This window comes from Theobroma cacao, chromosome 6 (genome assembly GCF_000208745.1).
Source record: "Theobroma cacao cultivar B97-61/B2 chromosome 6, Criollo_cocoa_genome_V2, whole genome shotgun sequence".
NCBI lineage: Eukaryota > Viridiplantae > Streptophyta > Magnoliopsida > Malvales > Malvaceae > Theobroma > Theobroma cacao.
In genome coordinates, this window is record NC_030855.1 from 2,857,205 (window position 1) to 2,877,607 (window position 20,403).

A 20,403-nucleotide genomic window follows, 5' to 3' on the forward strand; every position below is an offset into this window, starting at 1 on the left:
ATCCAATTGACAAAAAATATTATAATGTATTTTCGCGTTAACAGTTATATGATTACGTTATTAAATTATGATCAATAAAAAAAATCAACCGTTATTAAATCTCATGATGATTAAATTTTCATAAAAATTAAAGATTTATTTAGATACAAATCACAGTTTACAAGTTCATTTATTTAAATATAATAAAAGACGGTTAACACTAAAAAATTCAAACTTTTATTTTTATTTTAAAAGAAGAAACTTAAAAAAGGAAAAGGAAAATAGACGGAATTAACAAGCCAACGACTTTGTCAATAGCGGCCGAATGCGGCACAGTACCAGCAAGACTTTAGATCTTGCCACGTCATTTAATTAGTATTATGATCCGACGTGGCAGCAGCCAAAAATGAAAAAAATATCTCTAAACATATCCTCCAATGGAAACCCACTCTTTTTCTTCGTTCCAAAAAATTTGCCCTCTCTCTTACCCATGACAGTTGCGTAAAACATAATAAGTAAGGGAAACCAGAAGCATACAAACGCGTTGACCCATCACGGATCTGCTGCTTTTCTTTTGACCCTTTTCATCCATTCAATTCAATTCAATTCAATTCAATTCCCCCCCCATTCTTTGTAAGTTTCAGTCTTTTGCATTCATCTCTTTCTTTTCTCATCAGATCTTCACGAAGTTTTAATCTTTTTCAGTAATTTGTTTGTTTTAGGATGGATAGTAATTATTCAGCTATACCCAAAGGCTCACACGTAGAATTGCAAATACAAAATGAACCCCAAGATTTTAGATCCCAGAAAAGATTTCTCCTTTCTGATGATGGAAACTGGGTAAATGATCCCAAGGTTCTTCATGATCTTGATGATCTTAACGATGATGTTGATGTTGATCTTGGTAGTGATATTGATGATTATGCCCTTGTTTCAAGTACGCCCAATAAAGGCTCTGGTATTTCTGGTGCTGTCTTTAACTTAACTACCTCAATTATTGGCGCTGGAATCATGGCTCTACCTGCTACTATGAAAGTTCTTGGGATTGTTTTAGGGGTTGTTTTGATAATCCTGATGGGAATTTTGTCCGAAATTAGTGTCGAAATGCTGGTTAGGTTTGCGGTTTCCTGTAAGGCTAAATCGTACGGGGAAGTTGTGCAGATTGCAATGGGGAGAACTGCTAGGGTTTTGTCTGAGATATGTATAATTGTCAACAATGCAGGTGTTTTGGTAGTTTATTTGATTATTATGGGTGATGTTATGTCGGGTTCAGTTCGACATCTTGGGGTTTTCGATCAGTGGTTGGGACATGGTTTTTGGGATCATAGGAAGTTGTTGATTTTGATTGTTTTGGTGGTTTTTCTTGCACCACTTTGCGTGTTAGATAGAATTGATTCGTTGAGCACCACTTCAGCTGCTTCAGTTGCTCTGGCTGTTATTTTCGTTGTGATTTGCTCTGTTGTTGCATTGATTAAGCTTATTGAGGGGAAGATTGAGGCTCCAAGGATGAGCCCGGATTTTGGGTCAAAAAAGTCAATTTTGGATTTACTAGTGGTTATCCCAATTATGTCGAATGCTTATATTTGTCATTTTAATGTTCAACCTATATATAATGAGCTTGAAGGGCGATCTCCTCAAAAGATGAATCGAGTGGGAAGGATCACGACTGTTCTTTGTGTAGTGGTGTATGCCTCAACGGCTGTATCAGGGTTTCTGCTCTTTGGGAAGGATACTGAAGCTGATGTCTTGACCAATTTTGATAAGGATCTTGGAATTAAATTTAGCACTGTCTTGAATTATATTGTCCGGGTTGGCTACATTCTTCATTTGGTTCTTGTTTTCCCTGTTATCCATTTTTCCCTGCGGCAAACAGTGGATACCTTGGTTTTTGAGGGATCAGCTCCGCTCACAGAGAGTAGGAAAAGGTCTTTGGCATTAACAATAATATTGCTAGTGCTTATTTATTTTGGATCTACTATGATCCCAAACATTTGGACAGCATTCAAATTTACAGGAGCGACAACAGCTGTTTCATTAGGTTTCACATTCCCTGCTCTCATTGCTTTGAAGATAAGTCAGCAAGAAGAGGGTTTGAGCTTGAGCAGAATAGAAAAATTTTTTTCATGGTTAATGTTAATATTGGCTGTAATAGTTAGCATTGCGGGGATAATTGGAAATATTTATACCATCCAAAGTAAATCTGAATGATTATTTTCTTAAAGAGTTTTGGGCCTGGCTTCCCCATGTGTCAGTGTGATAATTTTTCTTGAAGTCTTGTAATTGTTATTCTGTTTCTAAGTTGCTCTGCTCTGCTTAACAGACAATCAAATGGTTTCAGATGATGGTTAAAGCCTTTACTGTGATGCATTTCTTGAAGGTGCTATTATGCTAGGAAGTTCACAAAAGGCTTAGAAGGTTCTGATGGGCGTGATCATGCATTGATGTAATGCTTTTATATACTCTTCAGAGCAATAGTGAGTGATAACTTGTCAAATGAAGAGTACTTGGCAGGATACTTCAATGGACTCACATCTCTTGTAAGTTAATTGAAATTTACAGATTGAACAATGCTACAGATTCTTAGATACATGTTTCTTCTTTCACAAAAGTTTTGAGTATAACTGTATGATGTAGGAAAAACACTGCAATCAAATTAATTTCTATCACTCACCTTTTCTATTAGGAGGAAACATTATTGTGCTTCTGGACAAAGCTCTGCTACTTGACTATTGTAATTGTTTTGATACTTGTGCTGCTATGCGGATGCATCTTTTCACATATGAAGAATAAAATATTCCTTCCTTCGCGAAATTTGAATGTACTTATTAGTTGGAATGGATTTTTCAGCTTCAACTCAATGCAAATTAAATATTGCTGTTTTATACCTATTGTTTTGTAATTATGTCTTGAAATCTACAGTTGAAACTTGAAAATAAAACTAAAGGCCTTTTTCCTATTTCTGATTAATCAATTTGGGAGTATGCTATATATTCTATTGTAAAATCCCAATATGTATGCTTGTGTTTTATGTTTTTTTCTTTGTGTTTTTGTTTAAGATAATGACAAAAAAGAGTGCATGAGTTTCTAACCGTTCATGCCTTTGTTACCATTTTTTAATCAATAAACTTTTTGTGCTAGAAGGAAAGATGGTTAATGCCTCTCTAGTCTATATATTCACTAAAAGAAAACAGCTTCAAGAAAGTTGGGGCCGGCTTTTTTCTCCTTTGGTATTTTTTTTTCTAATTCAATTCATGATATGAACTTTCAAAGACAACTATCTAATTTGCTGTTCATCTCTCATCTTTGACATATGTTGAAAGGCACAGGTTTCTACTGTTTTGCAAATTGAATCTAAGCTAATATACATAGTATCTACTCAGAAACACAAAAAAAAGTAAACCCTTGTGGATTTGGTAAAGCAATCCTGATAGCCAATGAGGTCTCAAATTCATAAGATGGGTTGAGGTTGTGGGATGTCCTAAGGTACAAATCTCTTCCTGTGTGTATTAATACATAGTAAATTAATGAGCATTTCAGTATTTGGTATGTGCCCTGATCAGTTTGGAACCATTTGCTTTCTTAAGAGGAAGAACACGAAGGGGCTGAGATTGTACACTTTTTACCATGTTTAGTTGTTTTGATGTGTTTGGGGAAAGCTTCTTTGTTGGTGAAATAGCAGCACAAATTTTTGCATTCTTACACATTAATAGCAGACATGTAGATGAGTTTGAAAGGGATAGAAAGGTAAGATTCCTGTAAAGATGCCACAACATTAATCACTCAGAACCAAACCTATCAAAAAGCTACTGGAAAAAGTAAGTGCTAAATAACTCGCAAAGGAAAGATAGATTTAGTTTTAAGAGGCATTTTCAGGTAAACATCCCAACAGCATCATGAAAATGGCAGGCTGCACATGAGAATTGTTCTTGAATGGAGCTGACCTTTCAGGTTTCCATCCCTTCAGCATCAAGAATTGTTTCATGCTATGGTTCACCTCCCCATTCCTCTTCCACATTTTGTACTCAAAGTGGCAACTCTTCAGAAGAAAACAAAGTCAACATATTGATAATGTAACAGTGCTTGTAGACAGCCATAGGACGACAGAAAAAGTAAGATTGGTACAATAGGTTAACTTCTAGCCTTCAATTGATGGCCGAGATCTCTATTGATCGGTAATGAATCAAAGAATGTAACATGTATCAGTACAACATTTCTCACTAGTGAGTAAATGAGCTGTGCCAAAAATCAAAGGAGTTGAAGGATGTAACACATGCCAAGAAATTGATTTTTTTTTTTTAAAACCATCCAGCTTTAAACTGTCCAATAATGCTACGAATTCTACCCTCCTCTTTACCCTCTCCCCTGGTTCCTTCTTAAAATAGAAAGGTCATTGGAAAGGCAGGTGGCTTACAGTCACAGATTGGGCTTTCCAGCAGTTGCATCCAAACTTTAGTCAGTGATTGTTTTAGGAATTTCCAAATAAGCCACTACGATGCTCAACACAGCATCATATCCCATCCGTGTTATTCACTTACTCATTTTCTTCAATATGAACCCACGGATTCCTTGTTGGTATTAAGGACAAGAATATGGTACAACTCATCCACCTGATCCTTGGGGTTCTTGTTTCTTCAGGATGCTGTAATGTAATTTACGTACGGACAGGAGCCCTTGATTGCAGTCAGAACAGTCATAGATTCGGCTTTCAGCAGTTGCATCCAAACTTTAGTCAGTGATTGTTTAAAGAATTTCCAAAGAAGCCACCACTGATAACTATGGCAAGAACGTACCGAAAATTATATTGCTCAACACAGCATCCTATCTTGGTTCTTCCCATCCATGTTATTCACTCACTTTTCTTCTTCAATATAAAACCATGGATTCTTTGTTGGTATCAAGTACAAGAATATGGTCCAACTGATCCACCTGATGCTTGTGGTTCTTGTTTCTTCAGGGGGCTGTCACGTAATTCAATCAGGGATGGGAGCCCTTGATTGCATTCCAGTGTAACAACATTGTTTGGTCAGATACGTGTATTGTATATGAGTTCAAGGAATATAGGAATATCCCCAAAACCTCTGCATAGAAAGGCCAACAAGGTACTTGTACCTGTGATATGAACTTATAATTAATGCTCTCATCCACCTAGATTTCAAGCACATCAAACCCTCAGCTTGATTAGTACTCCAGTTCAGTTATATAGGGTGCTTTGTTCCTCATCTGCCATATACACCAATAATCTCCAAAAGAGCATGAACCATCAAAACGTGGTGAAAATCTATTCCCATCTCGAATAATAATCTTCTGTTGGGTAATTTTGAACACAAATTTCATAGAGGAATGACAGTCTCCACAAGTTCGATGGCTTATCATAAGCTGGATAGGCCCAATGTGTGCAAAATCCCATATCTTTGTGGGGTAAGTGTATTTTCTACTATACTTCAAGGAACTTTTGTATTGTACTCTAAGATGTAAGTCCCATATCTTTGTCTCCCATTTTAAGAAGTCTTTCAGCAACTCTTTGTCCAATTTCCATGTTACGATGTAACTTACAGGCAGCAAGAAGTGCACCCCAAATCACTGAATCTGGTTCTACAGGCATGTTTTCAATAAGAGCTTCGGCTTCAGAAAGCAATCCAGCACTTCCAAGGAGATCAACCATGCAAGTATAATGATAAATTGATGGGTTCATTCCATGATCTTGGGTCATTGAATTGAAATAGGCCCGCCCTTTCTCCACCAACCCGGCATGGGTACAAGCACCTAAAAGCCCCAGAAAACTAATTTCATTTGGTGGAACTCCAGCTGCTTCCATTTCCTCAAAAACCTTGACAGCTTCTTTACCAAGCCCGTTTTGTGCACAGCCAGTCAAAACCGCATTCCATGTAACAATGTCTCGCTCAGGCATGTCCTCAAAGACATGAAGACCATCAATACTCCCACACTTTGAGTACATAGTTATCAGAGAATTACACACACATAAACATGAACTAAATCCATATTTGAATATCCAGGCATGAAACTGTTGGCCAAGCTTCGCTGCAGCCAGATTGGCACAAACGCTGAGAAGACTAGTAAATGTCAAATCATTTGGTTTGATTCCTACGATTAACATGTCAAGGAAAATTTTCAAGGCAGTTTCTCCTTGACCAGCTTGAACATATGCTGATATAATGGATGTCCAAGACACAACATCCTGCTTCGGCATCTTCTTAAAAATGTCTTTAGCATCATCCAGCATGCAATTCTCTAAAAACCCAGAAATAACAGAGGTCCAAGATATGGTGTCCCTTATTCTCATTGTATTAAAAACCTGTGAAACGTCGTCCATTTTCTTGCATTTTGCATACATTGAAATCAATCCATTCCCCACAAATGAATTATTCTGAGCTCCAGCCTTTATGGTGAGTGAATGTATCTGTCTACCTCCCTCAATGTCTCCATCATTGGCACAAGCAAGTAGAGCACTAGTAAATCCCCAATGATTTGGAACACTCCCAGTCCTGAGAAGCTCAGCAAACAAATCTAAAGCTCCTTTATTACTTCCATTCTGCACAAAACCAGATATGATAGCTGCCCAGGAAACAGCATTTCTTACTGGCATTCTGAAAAACATTTCTTTGGCTTCTTCAAGCATCCCATTCTGTGCATATCCTGAAATCATAGCATTCCAAGCAATCACATTTGGGTTCAGAATCTCATCAAATATCCTCCTAGCTTCAAAAACATCCCCCTTCTGTGCATACACACTCATCATTGTTGTCTGCACAGCAACATCCTTCTCACCATACCTTTCATACAAGGCAACTGCATCATCCAACTTACCCCAGTGTGAAAAGGCAGCTATCATAGTAGTCCATGAATACTCATTCTTCTCAGGCATCAGTTCAAAAAACTTAACTGCCTCATACGCACCCCCATTCCTTGTATATGCATTCAAAACGGCGGTTCCCACCACGACATCCTCCTCCAGCCCCAACTTCACCCCAAATGTCCTCAAACTCAGAACCAAATCCAAATCATTCAACCCCGACACTGCGGACAACCCAACCACCAACAAAGCTTGACTAGGCCTTGCTCCAGTTCTCAACATCATAAAAAACACACCCCAAGCTTCTCTGTACTCCTTTACTTCAACATACCCCGAAACCAAAACCATCCAACTCACACTATTCTTCAACCCCTCCTCCATCCGGTCAAACGTTTCCCTAGCTTCCTTCATCATCCCACATCGACAATACCCCGTCATCAACGAATTCCACGAAGTAACATTTCTCTCCGGTATATCATCGAACACTTCCCGCGCTTTCCTCAAATCACCATTTTGCACGTACCCACTAACCAAAGCGTTCCAAGAAACAATGTTTCGCTCCGGCATTGATTCGAAAACCATTCTAGCTTCATTTATAAGCCCATATTTAAAATACCCAGTTAACATAATTGTCCAACTTCTCACATTTTTGGCTTCAAATGCATTGAAGAGTGAATTTGCTTCTTTTAAAAAGCCGTTTTGGATGTACCCAGAAATCATAGAATTCCATGTGACCGAGTCTTTTTGTGGGATCGAGTCGAACACCTGGCGTGCATCTCTGACTCGGCCGAGTTTGGCCAGTCGCCTGATCGTTTCGTTGCATTTGAAAATTTTGGACGGGTGCAATTGCTGGTTTGATCGGGTTGCTGAGAGAGGGAGGGTAGAGAAGGAGTAGAAAGGGGTGATACGGCAGCGTATCATTGATCATGGAGAAAACTGCGTGTCTTCGTCGCATATCTTTAATAAAAGCAGTAACATTAGACGCTGAGAAAGACTGGAGGGAAGATGGTGATAGCATGAAGGTGGTGAATCTTAAATGGTCTTGAACTTTTGAAGCGAGGGTTGGAAGGCTTTCGACGAAAGCCCAATCTTTCGGTTATTTGGTTTCGGCCCATTTAATTGCGAGAAGATCAAAATCTATGTTCCTTTTCGGGAAATGTAAATGAGTTTAAGTATAGATAGATTCCATCATCTATCGAAACATGTTTTTCGGTAGAGTTAAAATTCAAAAGTCAAACTTAAATTTATCGATACATTTATAATTGTATCGATATAATTGAAATAGAATGGTTATTGGCCTAAAACTATCAATACATTTTTAACAGAAGTACTCACTATTTTAAAAATATCGATACCTAGATATATGGATTGATACATTTTAAACAGAATGTCAAAACCCCTGTAAGCAAGTTTTAATGTATCAATACATGCACAAATGTATCGATACATATCAACGAGAATTTAAAAATAAAAAGTAATATATTGATACATACACATATGTATCGATACAATATGATCGTTGGAGTCTTGAATGAAGGAAAAACAGCTATGTTCACATTAAATGCACTTCCAACTACTCTTGAAGCTCCAACAACTATAAATACAAGCTTCTAAGGTTTGAAAACTTGAAAATATTGCTCAAGAGAGAAGAATTAGCCAAGTTACATTCAAAATCCATTATACTCTTTCTAAATTCAAAAAGTCTAGTCAAGCATGTATTAAGCTCTCATCTTTTCATTTAACCATTGTACCAAATTCTCCATTCAGCCTTTAAAGGCACATTTGTTGTACTTATATTCCTGTCATTGTAATTGCTAAAGTACTTATACCTTAACCAATATAAAAGGTAGAGTAATTGTGCTTTAATCATAAAAACGCATTGTATTGAATGGTTATGCTTGATCCACAAAAGGCAGTGTATTGAGTCTTAATTAAATAGTAGATTTCAAACTCCTTAGTGAACCTAAGGGAAAGTAAGTAGGCAAGGAAGTTGAACTTCTATAAAGCAATTGTGTCAATTTCTCTACTCTTTCTTTTACTTGAAATTCAATTCACTTTCATTAAACGAGAGGTTAATTAATTTGGTCATTTTCAAACTCAGCATTTGATTTAAAGAAGGGAGTTTATTTTCTTAAAAATTAAAAGGTAATTCAAAATTTTCAAAGTTGTCCAATTCACCCCCTTTTGGACTTATTCAAATTGAGCTTATTAATTTAACACTTTTAATACCCAATTTCTAATTTGGATAGGTTTTTTATATCAACCTTAAGATACCTTAAACTAAGTCCGATTATATATAAAATATTTCAAAAATTTGTAATTTATGAGGTTCAAACCTTTATCCTTCTTACTCCAACACAATTTTTATCATCTTAACCAACCTTCAATTTTATAATTGTTAGTTATTTAAGTTATTGCTTAAGTTATTTAATAAATTATTTAACGGATTCGGATAATTATAGTTGATTTTAAATAGTATTTTACGATTTTATTTGAATTTTAATAAAATTCAAGTATCTTTTTAATTAAATAGATTCAAATATAGTATTTGAAGAGAACGAATACATATCTAAGAGAAGCATTAACATGCACAAATCTTCAAACTGTATTTTTCAACAAAGAATAAGTTGGTGATATGTTGGTCGGTCTAAGTGAATTGCCTTAAATGGAGGAAATAATGAGGAAAACTGAGTCCATATCCAATCCCATTTGCTTAAAGAGAATTGAACAAGTTTCCACTCAGTGCAAAGGGAAATCAAATCAGAAAGGAAGAGAAGAGGTGGAAAGAGGGAGGATGAAGCCACTCCAAAATTTCTTTTTGTCCTCTTCCAAACCTTATCAATGAATTAATGACAAAATGTTTATATACAGTGAAATCTATAGGTTGAGTCATCTTACCATTAGGTGAAGTCTATTTTCATTATATATATAAATTTTAAAGGTAAAGTAGGGAGATATATATTATGTAAAAGCATTTATTTATCATCTAATCCTGGAAGATGATTGCAATCCAATAAAGTAAACATGAGATTAGGTAATTATTAGGTACCCTGTCCATAATCCTAATTACCCCAGGACTCATAATGTGGGTAATTGCCATTTATTGAAAGCCTATTCTTATCATCTTATGCTTGCTTAGTTACAAAGGGTGGAGACAAGTAAGCCCTTTCAAAACTTTATAACCTATGCAAATTATATGTAAGTATATGTCATAAAAGTATATATATATGTGGCAATACAAATATGCATATGTCGTAGTTCACGCTAACAAATCATTCTACCTTCTCATCTTCGAGGATCATCATCGTCTTTGAGTAGATTTCACGGATTTCACATTATGAGGTGAGTTTTGGATTTACGAATAAGAGTCTTCTTCTTTTTAATAGACATACGTTTTGGGTTGAAAACGTGAATTTGTGACGTAGACACTTGGCCTGAGAGGAAACATAAATACTCCTAATAATTACTCTGCTTGTTAATATTTTAATTTTTTTTTAAAAAAAAAATTCAATAACAGATAAGTTATTTCAACTTTCGAGTTTGGATGCATACGAATAATTTTTTTGTTCTTTTTATATAAAATTTTACAAATCAAATTAATTTTTATTTGAATTTAGTTTTTCATTGTCGAAATCATCGAAAGAATTACCTAATTGAAGTAACCTTAATGATTAATTACTGCATTTAAATCTTTTCAGGTTTGGACCTTTGTCTTTGTAGCATTGAGATTTGCATGCGCATGCAGATAAAATAAAGGTACATAATCATGACTTGTTAACAACCATTTATTTTTCTGTTAAACAAGAATCAAATTAGGTGTCTAATTAACGTCATGGCTCCCCTTAGTAAACTCTTTAGTACTGCAATTATAATGTCCACAACAAGTGATATCACTGTCATACCAAATAATTAGCATAATCTATAATTAAGAAGATAATTAACTAACATTTTACAAGGCTTGTTCTAGAATAAGACTCGAGTTCTTCTTTTGTAAATCAACATTTGTGATCCTTTTGATCGGAAATTAAGAAAGGGTCTTACTCGTAAGTCTTCATAATAGTTATTTGTAAGAAAGATTTAAATTCAATTCACCAATCATGTGTCTTAAAATTTAGATGAAGAACAGTTGTTAAGTATTAATTCGTTTAAAGGTATAAGAATTAGATCAACTCATAAATATAGTACCAAAACCAATCAACTTGTAAATCTATTTGAGCTGATTGATGGATGTCTATATAGAACAAAACAATATGCGTGATGGGTGTTTAGCACTTTGCCCATTTGCATGGCCCTCCACTGTTTAGCAGCATGAGCTGCTGACTGAAGATCTTGATGGATCCCCAAACTCAATATTCATGTGTTATATTTGTTTGCATAATAAAATTCCAAAGAAAGATAACAATGGGATAAAGTGGGGAAGAACAACTTTGGCAGATACGAACATTTTTCCTTCACATGGAAATAGTCTCAACATGGCCCCGTGAACCTCTTCATTCTTCATATTCAAAAGTCTAATCAATAAATACCATGTGAAATGTAGGAGAATATGGGGCACAAAACAAAGAAATTTAACAGTGGATTCTCATGTGACACAGTCTCCTATTTGAAACTATTAAGCTAAAACGATTGTGACAAAGTCTGGGTGCTAAAGTAGGTGTCCCCTCCATTGTCATGGAGTCATACTAGGTGGCCTGCTTTTAACCTTAATAAAATCTTATCAAATGGTATTTCTGCCAGTTATATTTTTCAATGGATTCCCATTTCCTTTACCAAAAGAGAAAGGAGAAAAGGACACATATCTGTATGGACAATCATTCTTTTCATTCGTTGATTACTTGACATTGCAATAGCCATTATGCTGAGAGAATTATTAAAAATAAAAGATAATTTATCAGAAAATGTACTTAAAATGTGTGTGTGTGTGTATATATATATATAATAGAGTCAGCATACATGTTAAATTAATAAAATGGTAAGCTAAAATAAACACAAAAGGTGGAGGGCAGTCCACCTCTTTTGACATACAGCTTATATAGTTAATTAATGGTTATTAAACCAAAAAATAATTGATATCAAATAAAGCCCTTTCTTAATATAAACTTACTATAAGAATTGGGATTATTATAATTTGTAAAACAAGAGCCAAAGGGAAGTCAATAGTTCAACTTAAGAAGTGACCATTTCTATGTTGCATTCTGCAGAGTAGATAATATAAACTATAGTCATCTGTTAGTAATGGTAGACATCACCTGATATTAAACCAATAAAAAACAAGTCAAGCATATGATCTCTGCAAGTTATATTTCAGGATTCTTGAAATTTTTTCCATAAAATCATGTTATATACTTAATGAAAAAGGAATAAAGGAGATGGTTATATATGTGAATTTCATAATTAATGCAGGATTCATGTAACTGATGAAATCAAGCAACTTGGGATCAAACAGAAGATAATTTAGTAAACTTTTTTTTTCTCTCAGTAATTGCACCAGGACCAAGAACATCAACAATTTAAATTAATCAGGTCCTTTAATTGCTAATCAGATCCACAATTATAAATACTTAGTGATGGCAGACAACACCTAATACAATAAGACAACAATAAATTTCAAGTCAAACAATCTGATATAGTATAATATATATAGTTCCAAGCCTCCCCACTTTTCTTCATTGCCAAAGTAAAGTAGATTCTCAATCAGATATGAAAAGCCTTTCCTACATTAAAGCTTGCAAAAGCCTTGTATGGGTATTTTACTACCTTACAAACAAGTGCTAAATCTAATCTGATGGTTGCACCAACTAGAACTCAAAGGTTCAACCTTGGGTCAAATCACCACAACCGCAAGAGGGTCAGGTAAACAGAAATTGTGATAAAATAATGCAGTAGATAAGGGAAAGTTGAAGAAATCCTCAGATATTTTTGATGGTGTAAAATCATTTGGTGACAATAGAATGGAAGAGGTTGCTTTTGGTGTAACCAACCTCTAATCCATATTCTGCAAAAGGGGTCTCAATCTCAAAGTTCGAAGACTTAATAGAGTCCAGATCCTCCCCAACTAGATACACAGAAGTAGAAGTGGATGTCCCCACAAATCAACTCTTTTTCCATACCGTGATTGATGGCAGTGCATATCCTTAGGTCGCACTCCTTGAGAGTTTGATCACACTTTGGCCTGGCCTTTGCCCATTTTTGGAGGGAAGATGGAAATTTGGCCATGTAAACCCCACATGCACCTTTCGCTTTTCTTTTAGTCACTCTCAAGATTCAACTAACAACAACGATTCAATTACAAAAGAAAGAAAGAAAGAAAGAGAAAAAAATAAAAGAAATATCAAACCCCACAAAAAGTCCAAGTCTCCTCTCTAGGCAACTTCACCGCCCTACCCCCCTCTCTTTCTCTCTCTTCACCACTTCTATACACTGCTTTACTTTATATATATCCCTTGAATCTCAGGGCACTGACATTCATATCTCACTCATCAAGGGCCATGGATTGGTTTTCTTGGCTCTCAAAAACTGGCCTTGAGCCATCCCTTGTTTATGAGTATGGCCTTGCTTTTTCCCACAATGAGCTGGAAGAAGAAGATATAGCTTACTTCAACCATGAGTTTCTCCAAAGCATGGGCATATCAATAGCTAAACACAGGCTGGAAATTCTCAAGCTTGCTAGGAAGGAGAAAGGGGTGAGTCCTAGAGCAGTGTCAAGGCTTCTGTTGGCAATCAAGAGAACAAAAAAGTGCTTGGCTAAGTACATCAGGACATTGGTTCACCGGGAAGAGTCAGCTCTTGTTGTTGTTAATCCGAGGAGTAGGTCAGGATATGCCAATAAATGGAGAGGTGCAATGCTGAAGAGGAACAAGAAGCTGGTGATGGCTACACAAGGGAGACTGCTGCTCACAAATGGGACTCCTCTACTTGTTTCAGGGCCTGCTAGAGTTGAGAGCTTTTCAAGTCCTATGGTTTTTGACTACCAGAAGGAGGAGAAAAAGGATGAGAATGAAGATGGATATTGGTCAACAGCTGTTGAAGAGATCAGGTGGGATTCAATGTTTCAGGATTTGAAACCAACTTGAAGGTTCTTTTCATTTGTTTCTTCATTTATTTTCCCTTATGAACATTTCTCCTGATGTTAGATTTGAATGGTGAGAGATGAGTTTTTTAGTTTCTTCCACCAGAATTTTTCTGAGTGTCTAGGAAGATTGGTTTTATCCTTCTTTTTCTTCAGTGGTGGGTCATGTGAAGCCAGACTTAGGCACCAAGGAGCCTGTTCCAGTCATGACAATGTCTCCCCCTGCTTTTTATGTCTTAATCCTTTTATCTTTGATAGAAAAGAAAGCACTAGCAATCAGTCTCTTTGGGAAAGACTGAAAAAGAGCCATTTGTTAGGTATGAAAACATGCAGTAAGACAAAAAGCATTTGTATTGTAAATTTTAAATGATTGTTTATTGTTGGTGAAAGTTGAAATACTATACTTTCAGATAACCCAAAATTGTACTGGAAGCCTAGAAAATCTAGAAGGAAATGAGTTTGTTTTCTTTTCTTTCTTTTCCTTTTAATTTGGTAATGAAATTACTTCATTGTTTTACCTCACTGGATATGTTGCATTGGCCCTTGGCCCTCTTTACAATGTCTTGGGAGTTGGGATGCCTTCAGCAAAATTTGTTTGCTTTGCTGCACCATCCATTTTGATGTACTAAACTCATATCAGATGCAATAGAACACATCATATGAAATGTCACTGAACCTGCTTGGAGAAGAAACAGGGGAAGGGTATGGGGAGCTAAAACACACACACCAATCTCATTGAGTTCAATTGTGTATATATACTATAAATCTTTGATTAATTTAGAGTGCAAAGATTCATGGGAACCAATATTCCCTAAGAAGGATAATAAAATGATTTGAGTAAATTAAATTAATCATAAAACCCTCTGAATATGATCACTAGAGGGAATTAAAGTAATAAAGTCTTACCAAACATATGGGCGCTAAGCTCAACAAACATCTTTACTTGGGATAGACTCAAAAATGCAGTAAAATTTGTACCAGATATGATGACAACACCTGGCTAATGCAAGGGACTGTCTAGAGAGCAAAATCCATGCAGCAAACCGATATAAAACAGGCATGCTACCACTTTTATTCCTAGGCATGATAACTTCCATTTATCAGTGGTCTGAAGCTTGAGGAAGACGAAATGAACCAGAAGAATATAGCATCTTATAAACTGGTCGTAATCTAATTGTCAAAAATATGCTCAAGAAGGTGCCTAGCCCACAGATGCCTGCTAAAACAAAGAATGTGAGCCTGAAGCACTCAGGGCCCAAGCAGGTGGAACTTCCTTGCTTAGCGGCTTCAGCATCGTAAACATAACCGGCAAGCAGACCTGAGAAAAGAAGTGCGCCTACCGGATTGCCTAGCAGCATGAAGTTATAAATGACACCAAAATGTTTTAAGCCAAAAAGTTCAGATGCCGTTGGAACCATGAGATTATATTGAAAGCCGCAGCAGACACCAAGCAGAGCAGTTGAAACATAAAGAGTACCATTGAGAGCTAATGCATACAGAACAAATGCTAAGACCATAATGATTAGTGTGCATGTCATCCACAATGTTCGAGGAATGGCTCGTGTCCTGCAAGACCATAAACTCATGCTTACAAAAATGCTTCATAAACAAGGGCAATTTTTAATATAAACTACAGAACTATTATTACTGTGAAAAAATTCCATGGAGCCTGTGGTCAGAACAAAATTTGGAAGCAAATTTTATAGAAACATTTCCAACTACCAACCTAAGAGACAGTATCTTTCAAACAAAAGATGTGGGGAAAAGAATGCACGCTCAAGACTAACAACAAAAATAAGAGATTTAGTAGTTCTCTGCCACGCACACTACTGAAAAATCCAGCCAAAATTTGATACTGAGAAATAAAGGGAAGAAAATATTTACATTTAACCTTAAAAGAGACTTGCTGCATCAAAATTTTATAATGAGAAATAACCTGACAAAGTGTTCTGAAAGAGCACCCGAACCAAGTCGACCAACAAAATTGCAGAAGCTGAAAAGAGAGAGCAATATTGTTGTATTATCTACACCAAATGCAACTCCAATTTGAGCCAAGTTATTTAGAACGGTAACACCAGAACCAACTCCAAGAAAATATATAACCCAAAGAAGCCAAAAATCAGCCTTGACAAAAGCTTCATGAAACTTGAAGTCCTCCCCCCGCCTTGGTCTTCTTTTCTTCTTCACTGCCCCCTCTCCAACAGCAAGAAGAATTTCCACATCTGAGGCATATTCACTTTCAAAGAAACTTCCAAGATTTGATGCAGACGAAGATGGTGACAATAAAGGCTCTGCTTGAGTTGAATCACCTTCCTGAGCCAAATGCTCTGTTGAACCTGCCAGTGGTGTAATTGTCTCTGCATTTGCTCGAAAAAGTGTCATCTTGACCGGAATTCCAAGAGGAGAAAGCAGCAAGATAACCACAATGGCAAGTAGTATGTAAGAAACAGCATCACTTAAAGAAACCGTGTCATATATTACTGTTAGTGTGAGAAGATAGATAGCAAGCAAGACACTAGCAGCTTGGGTGAAAATAAAATGGGCATGAACTGAAGAATCTTCTCCAGAAGGAGGAGCACAAGGGCGGATAAAGTACATCATGGCCACACATATAACTGGAATGCCAAGAGTAAGGAACAGCAATAGTTGTGAGGCGGACTGTTCAAGCAGTGTGCTGTATAATACAGTATATGCAGCAGCACTGATCCCAACATAACCTTTGAGGATGCCAGCAACAGTGCCTCTACTTAGGGGAAAATTCCTCATGTTAGTTACTAGCACTGCTGTGCCAAACCAGGCATTACTATTAGCGGCAACCACAAGCGCAATCCATAACTGCCACGGCACAGAACCTGGGTATAGTAAGTACATAAACATAAAAATAGAAAGAAAAAGAGACAAGCCAGTAACTAGTAGTACTTTTCAAGATCATCTAGTGGGAGAAGTTCATGAAAACAAAGATCACATGCAAAAAAAAATTGTAATGTTAATTAATCTCCTCCATTAGCAATATGATATTTTCTTGGGAATTTCCATCAATACATCTTTTCACATTCCAAAAGAGACTAGGAAAAGTAAGCAACGTAAATCTCATTTGCAAAAATGGCCTATGAGATGCTTAATCAGTAACAACAGGGAATGAAGAGATAGCCTAGGAACATCAGTAACTTGCTCACAGCATAAAGAAATGAAACTGGTCAACTGACAGTCTAATACCAACATGATCACATAAGAAAAGTTTCCCAACAAGATCAGAGGATTGTAGTACACATCATGTGATGGTGATAGATGATAAATCAAACCATATTCACTATCTTATAACCAGAAGATTATCTTATAGTTGATAATAACCAAAGCAAACACGTCATTACATAGTGGCTAGATGTCACTTAAAACATCTGATAATCATAGCAGATTTTACTTCAAACAATACAATAATCATATTATTGAGCACTCACTAATGCTATAACATTAGAACTATATGAGTTACCTGATTTTTCATTGCCGATAGTCTTGTCAAGAAACTCATTTAACTTTTCCATATATTAAACGAGCGAACCTTAAAATAACATTATAGTTCTGTTCACTAAGCTTTACTCAAACCTACAGGTACTTTTGTACCCCCCTTGCCCCCCCCTCCCAAAAAAAAAAAACAAATATTATACACCAGGAGAAAAGATAACATTGACACTTTATGTTCATGGTTCAGAAATCATAAATTCCACCATCTCTACAAAGTGCGTAGAGGCCCTGGGCTGCTTTTCCTGGCAGGTCTTAGGAAGATCAATTAATACATAAGCCCCTGGCTCAATCGCATTAACACACAAAGATATAACTGATATCTGCATATTGCTAGATGGATTGGGATGTTATATTGCTTTTATTATTACATAAATTGCCTTGATATTCAGGATAAAACTAGTTGGGACACTAAATCATATCCCTGGCTGCAGTGGCGGAGCTAACCAATTTTTATTAGGGGGGACCAAAGGTTAAGAAGAATAAAAGTTAAAAATTTTTAAAACTAATATATTGAACTTAACCATTAATAATCAAAAGATTTATAATAGACAATAATTTTATATAACATGTAAATCAAAAGAAACAAAAAAAAAAAACTTATAATAGTGTTCTAGAAAAGTTTTATTCGACGATGGCAATATATTTTTTAATATAAACAACTAAATTATTTGTAAAAAACTTATCATCTATTTTGTTTCGAAGTTTTGTCTTTCTTGATATAAACGACTAAAAAATTAATGTAGTCAACATCCAATATTCTTATTTTATCATATTTAAGTTTATAATACTAAATATTAAATATAATGTATAAAATATAAATAGTTAAATATGATATACAGAATTAATAATTTCTTCTTATACTCAAGATAATTTCCTTTCAACTAAATATAAAATATAAAGCACATTAAAAACATATACTCAAGATAATTTTTTCTTACATAATTATGATTAATAAAAAATAATATATTAGTGAAATTTTAAATAACAACCAATAATGCAACACTTGAACTTATATTTGAGAATTACATATACAATAATTCTTTAATTTTTAAAAATTAAAATCATTAAAAATAAAATTCACATAACATGAAAAAAAAACATAACAAGTAAGATATAACCTATATAACAAAAAAAAATATGGTTGATGATTCGTAGAAATTAAAAAAAAAATCTATAGAAACTTAATATATATGAGCAAATAGATTAATTTAAAAAACTAAATATAAATACATAATAATATAAATAAAAAAATTAAATAAAAATTTTATTTCTTTATAATTTCACAATATAAGGATAGAAAAGAAGAGGAAAAGATGAGTGAAGGAACTTAAGAAATTAAAAAAAATTAAGAATTTGAGTAATATTGAATAAGGCTTGTAAGATTATTTTATTATTTTTTAATTATATTAATTATTTAATAAAAATTATTTTAAAAAAGTATTAAAAAATATATAATATATAAAAAATTTCAAAAATTTTGAGGCCCATGACAAAGGGACGCTCCGCCCCTGCCTGGCTGAGTCTTTTCAAGAACCAACGTTTTTGGTGTAATGACTCACCTGAAGATAATTTCAACAAGGAAAATACTTAAAAACAAGGGTCCTGCACAGTACAGAGTGAATTTAACTGCAGGTCTCGAAACTTCTTTTCTTTGTACTTTATGAATCAGCTCTTTTGCTGGAGGAAAGATTCGTGTTCTTCCATGAGTAATCAAAATTCAACCTATTTGTTTGCTGCTATTCATGTCTTATCACTGTGTTTTCACAATCTTCTTGAGGAAATAGATAAAGCAGATGGTTTTCCTATATCATAATTCATACCCATTCCATCTTACTTTAGCTGATTCAATCACACAATATGCAAACTAATTTAAGATTTACACAAAAATTATGGAATCACCATTGATGAAACAATCCTCAAGAAGAATATATGGAGAAACAACCAAAGAGCAATTTGCAAAACAAATCCAAATCAGAAGAATTCACAAAATGAAGTACAACAATTACAAACAGATAAACTCAACTAGTTGCTGTCTGCTAGATGAATCTAATTGCCAACAGATATAGGACAAACTTATGTTTTTTTTTTTTTTAAAAAAAAAGGCATATGAAAAACCAAACCACTAATAGCAGTTCCAGCCAACCAACTCCATGATCGAGTTATGGAGAAATTAGAGGGAAAAGAAAATACCAACATTCCAACAAAACAGCAATACCCATCAAGCAAAAATCCCAAAAAGATCAAACTAGCAGCTGGGTAAAGAAAACAGTCTTCTCTTTCACCATCTACCAACAAATAATTCCAAAAAGGTACTGCAGAAAGAGCAAAGAAAAACCAAGTACATACAAATTTAAATCCATATAGTTTAAATTGTCAAACTTGTTATGTGATCACTTACCACCCAGTAAGGCAGACCGATGATAGTTTGGCTAACAGCAAGCCAAATAACACCATATCCCAAGAAACAGGCGAAGACCCCAACAAGAAGCACAGCCCAAGGAGGGAACTTGTTACAGGCAATACCAGCGAGGAGTCCAACATTCTCTCCAAAATCATTTGCCACTCCCAAGATCGTGATTTGTTGCTGGCTGAATCCCAACACTGATTTCAGAGCAGAAGAATAGAGTGGGAAGTTGTAGCCGTTCCCTGCAGATATCTCAACCCATACTGCTGCTGCCAAGCCCACCCACGGTGGCCTGCTCCCTGCTTTAAGTTTCAGTTTTGGCATTTGCACTTGTTGCCTTCTTGCAGTCGCACAGTTTTTGGTTGTTGAGGTAATATGGCCTACCTCAGCCCCTGTAAGAAAGTCGTTAAATCACTACATTTTTTTTATATTAAATTCTATAAAAATAATATATATTTGTATAATCGTGTATCTAACTATCCATGAAAAGACATTCAATTAAGCATCCATACCATATTAAGATATTTGAGTTTTTTTTTTTTTAATAATTGAGAAAGAGGTATTCAGAACTCTATTATTTAAGTATAAAGGTCATATATCAATTAATGAATCAAATGT

At 35.2% G+C, this 20,403-nt stretch overlaps 3 protein-coding genes and 1 pseudogene across 4 annotated transcripts; 2 read left to right on the forward strand and 2 right to left on the reverse strand.

Moving 5' to 3' along the window:
* On the forward strand, positions 438–2,861 carry LOC18595350 (sodium-coupled neutral amino acid transporter 4). Of its 2 annotated transcripts, none has more exons than XM_018124008.1 (2): positions 438–2,516; positions 2,663–2,861. In XM_018124008.1, the coding sequence occupies exon 1, from the start codon at positions 703–705 to the stop codon at positions 2,185–2,187; it is 1,485 nt and encodes a 494-aa protein (XP_017979497.1). In that variant the 5' UTR covers positions 438–702; the 3' UTR covers positions 2,188–2,516; positions 2,663–2,861. The 2 variants fall into 2 exon arrangements, with proteins under 2 accessions (XP_017979497.1, XP_017979496.1); XM_018124007.1 differs by having other exon boundaries at positions 438–612; positions 702–2,861.
* Positions 4,025–7,786, reverse strand: LOC18595351 (annotated as a pseudogene).
* On the forward strand, positions 13,128–14,381 carry LOC18595352. The gene has a single exon (XM_007023265.2). It carries the CDS (start codon positions 13,279–13,281, stop codon positions 13,861–13,863), a length of 585 nt encoding a protein of 194 aa, XP_007023327.1. The 5' UTR covers positions 13,128–13,278; the 3' UTR covers positions 13,864–14,381.
* LOC18595353 (protein NUCLEAR FUSION DEFECTIVE 4) lies at positions 14,595–20,168 on the reverse strand. Its single transcript, XM_007023266.2, has 3 exons — positions 19,780–20,168; positions 15,796–16,694; positions 14,595–15,425 (listed from the first exon to the last, which is right to left on the reverse strand). The coding sequence occupies exons 1-3, from the start codon at positions 20,107–20,109 to the stop codon at positions 14,960–14,962; spliced, it is 1,695 nt and encodes a 564-aa protein (XP_007023328.2). The 5' UTR covers positions 20,110–20,168; the 3' UTR covers positions 14,595–14,959.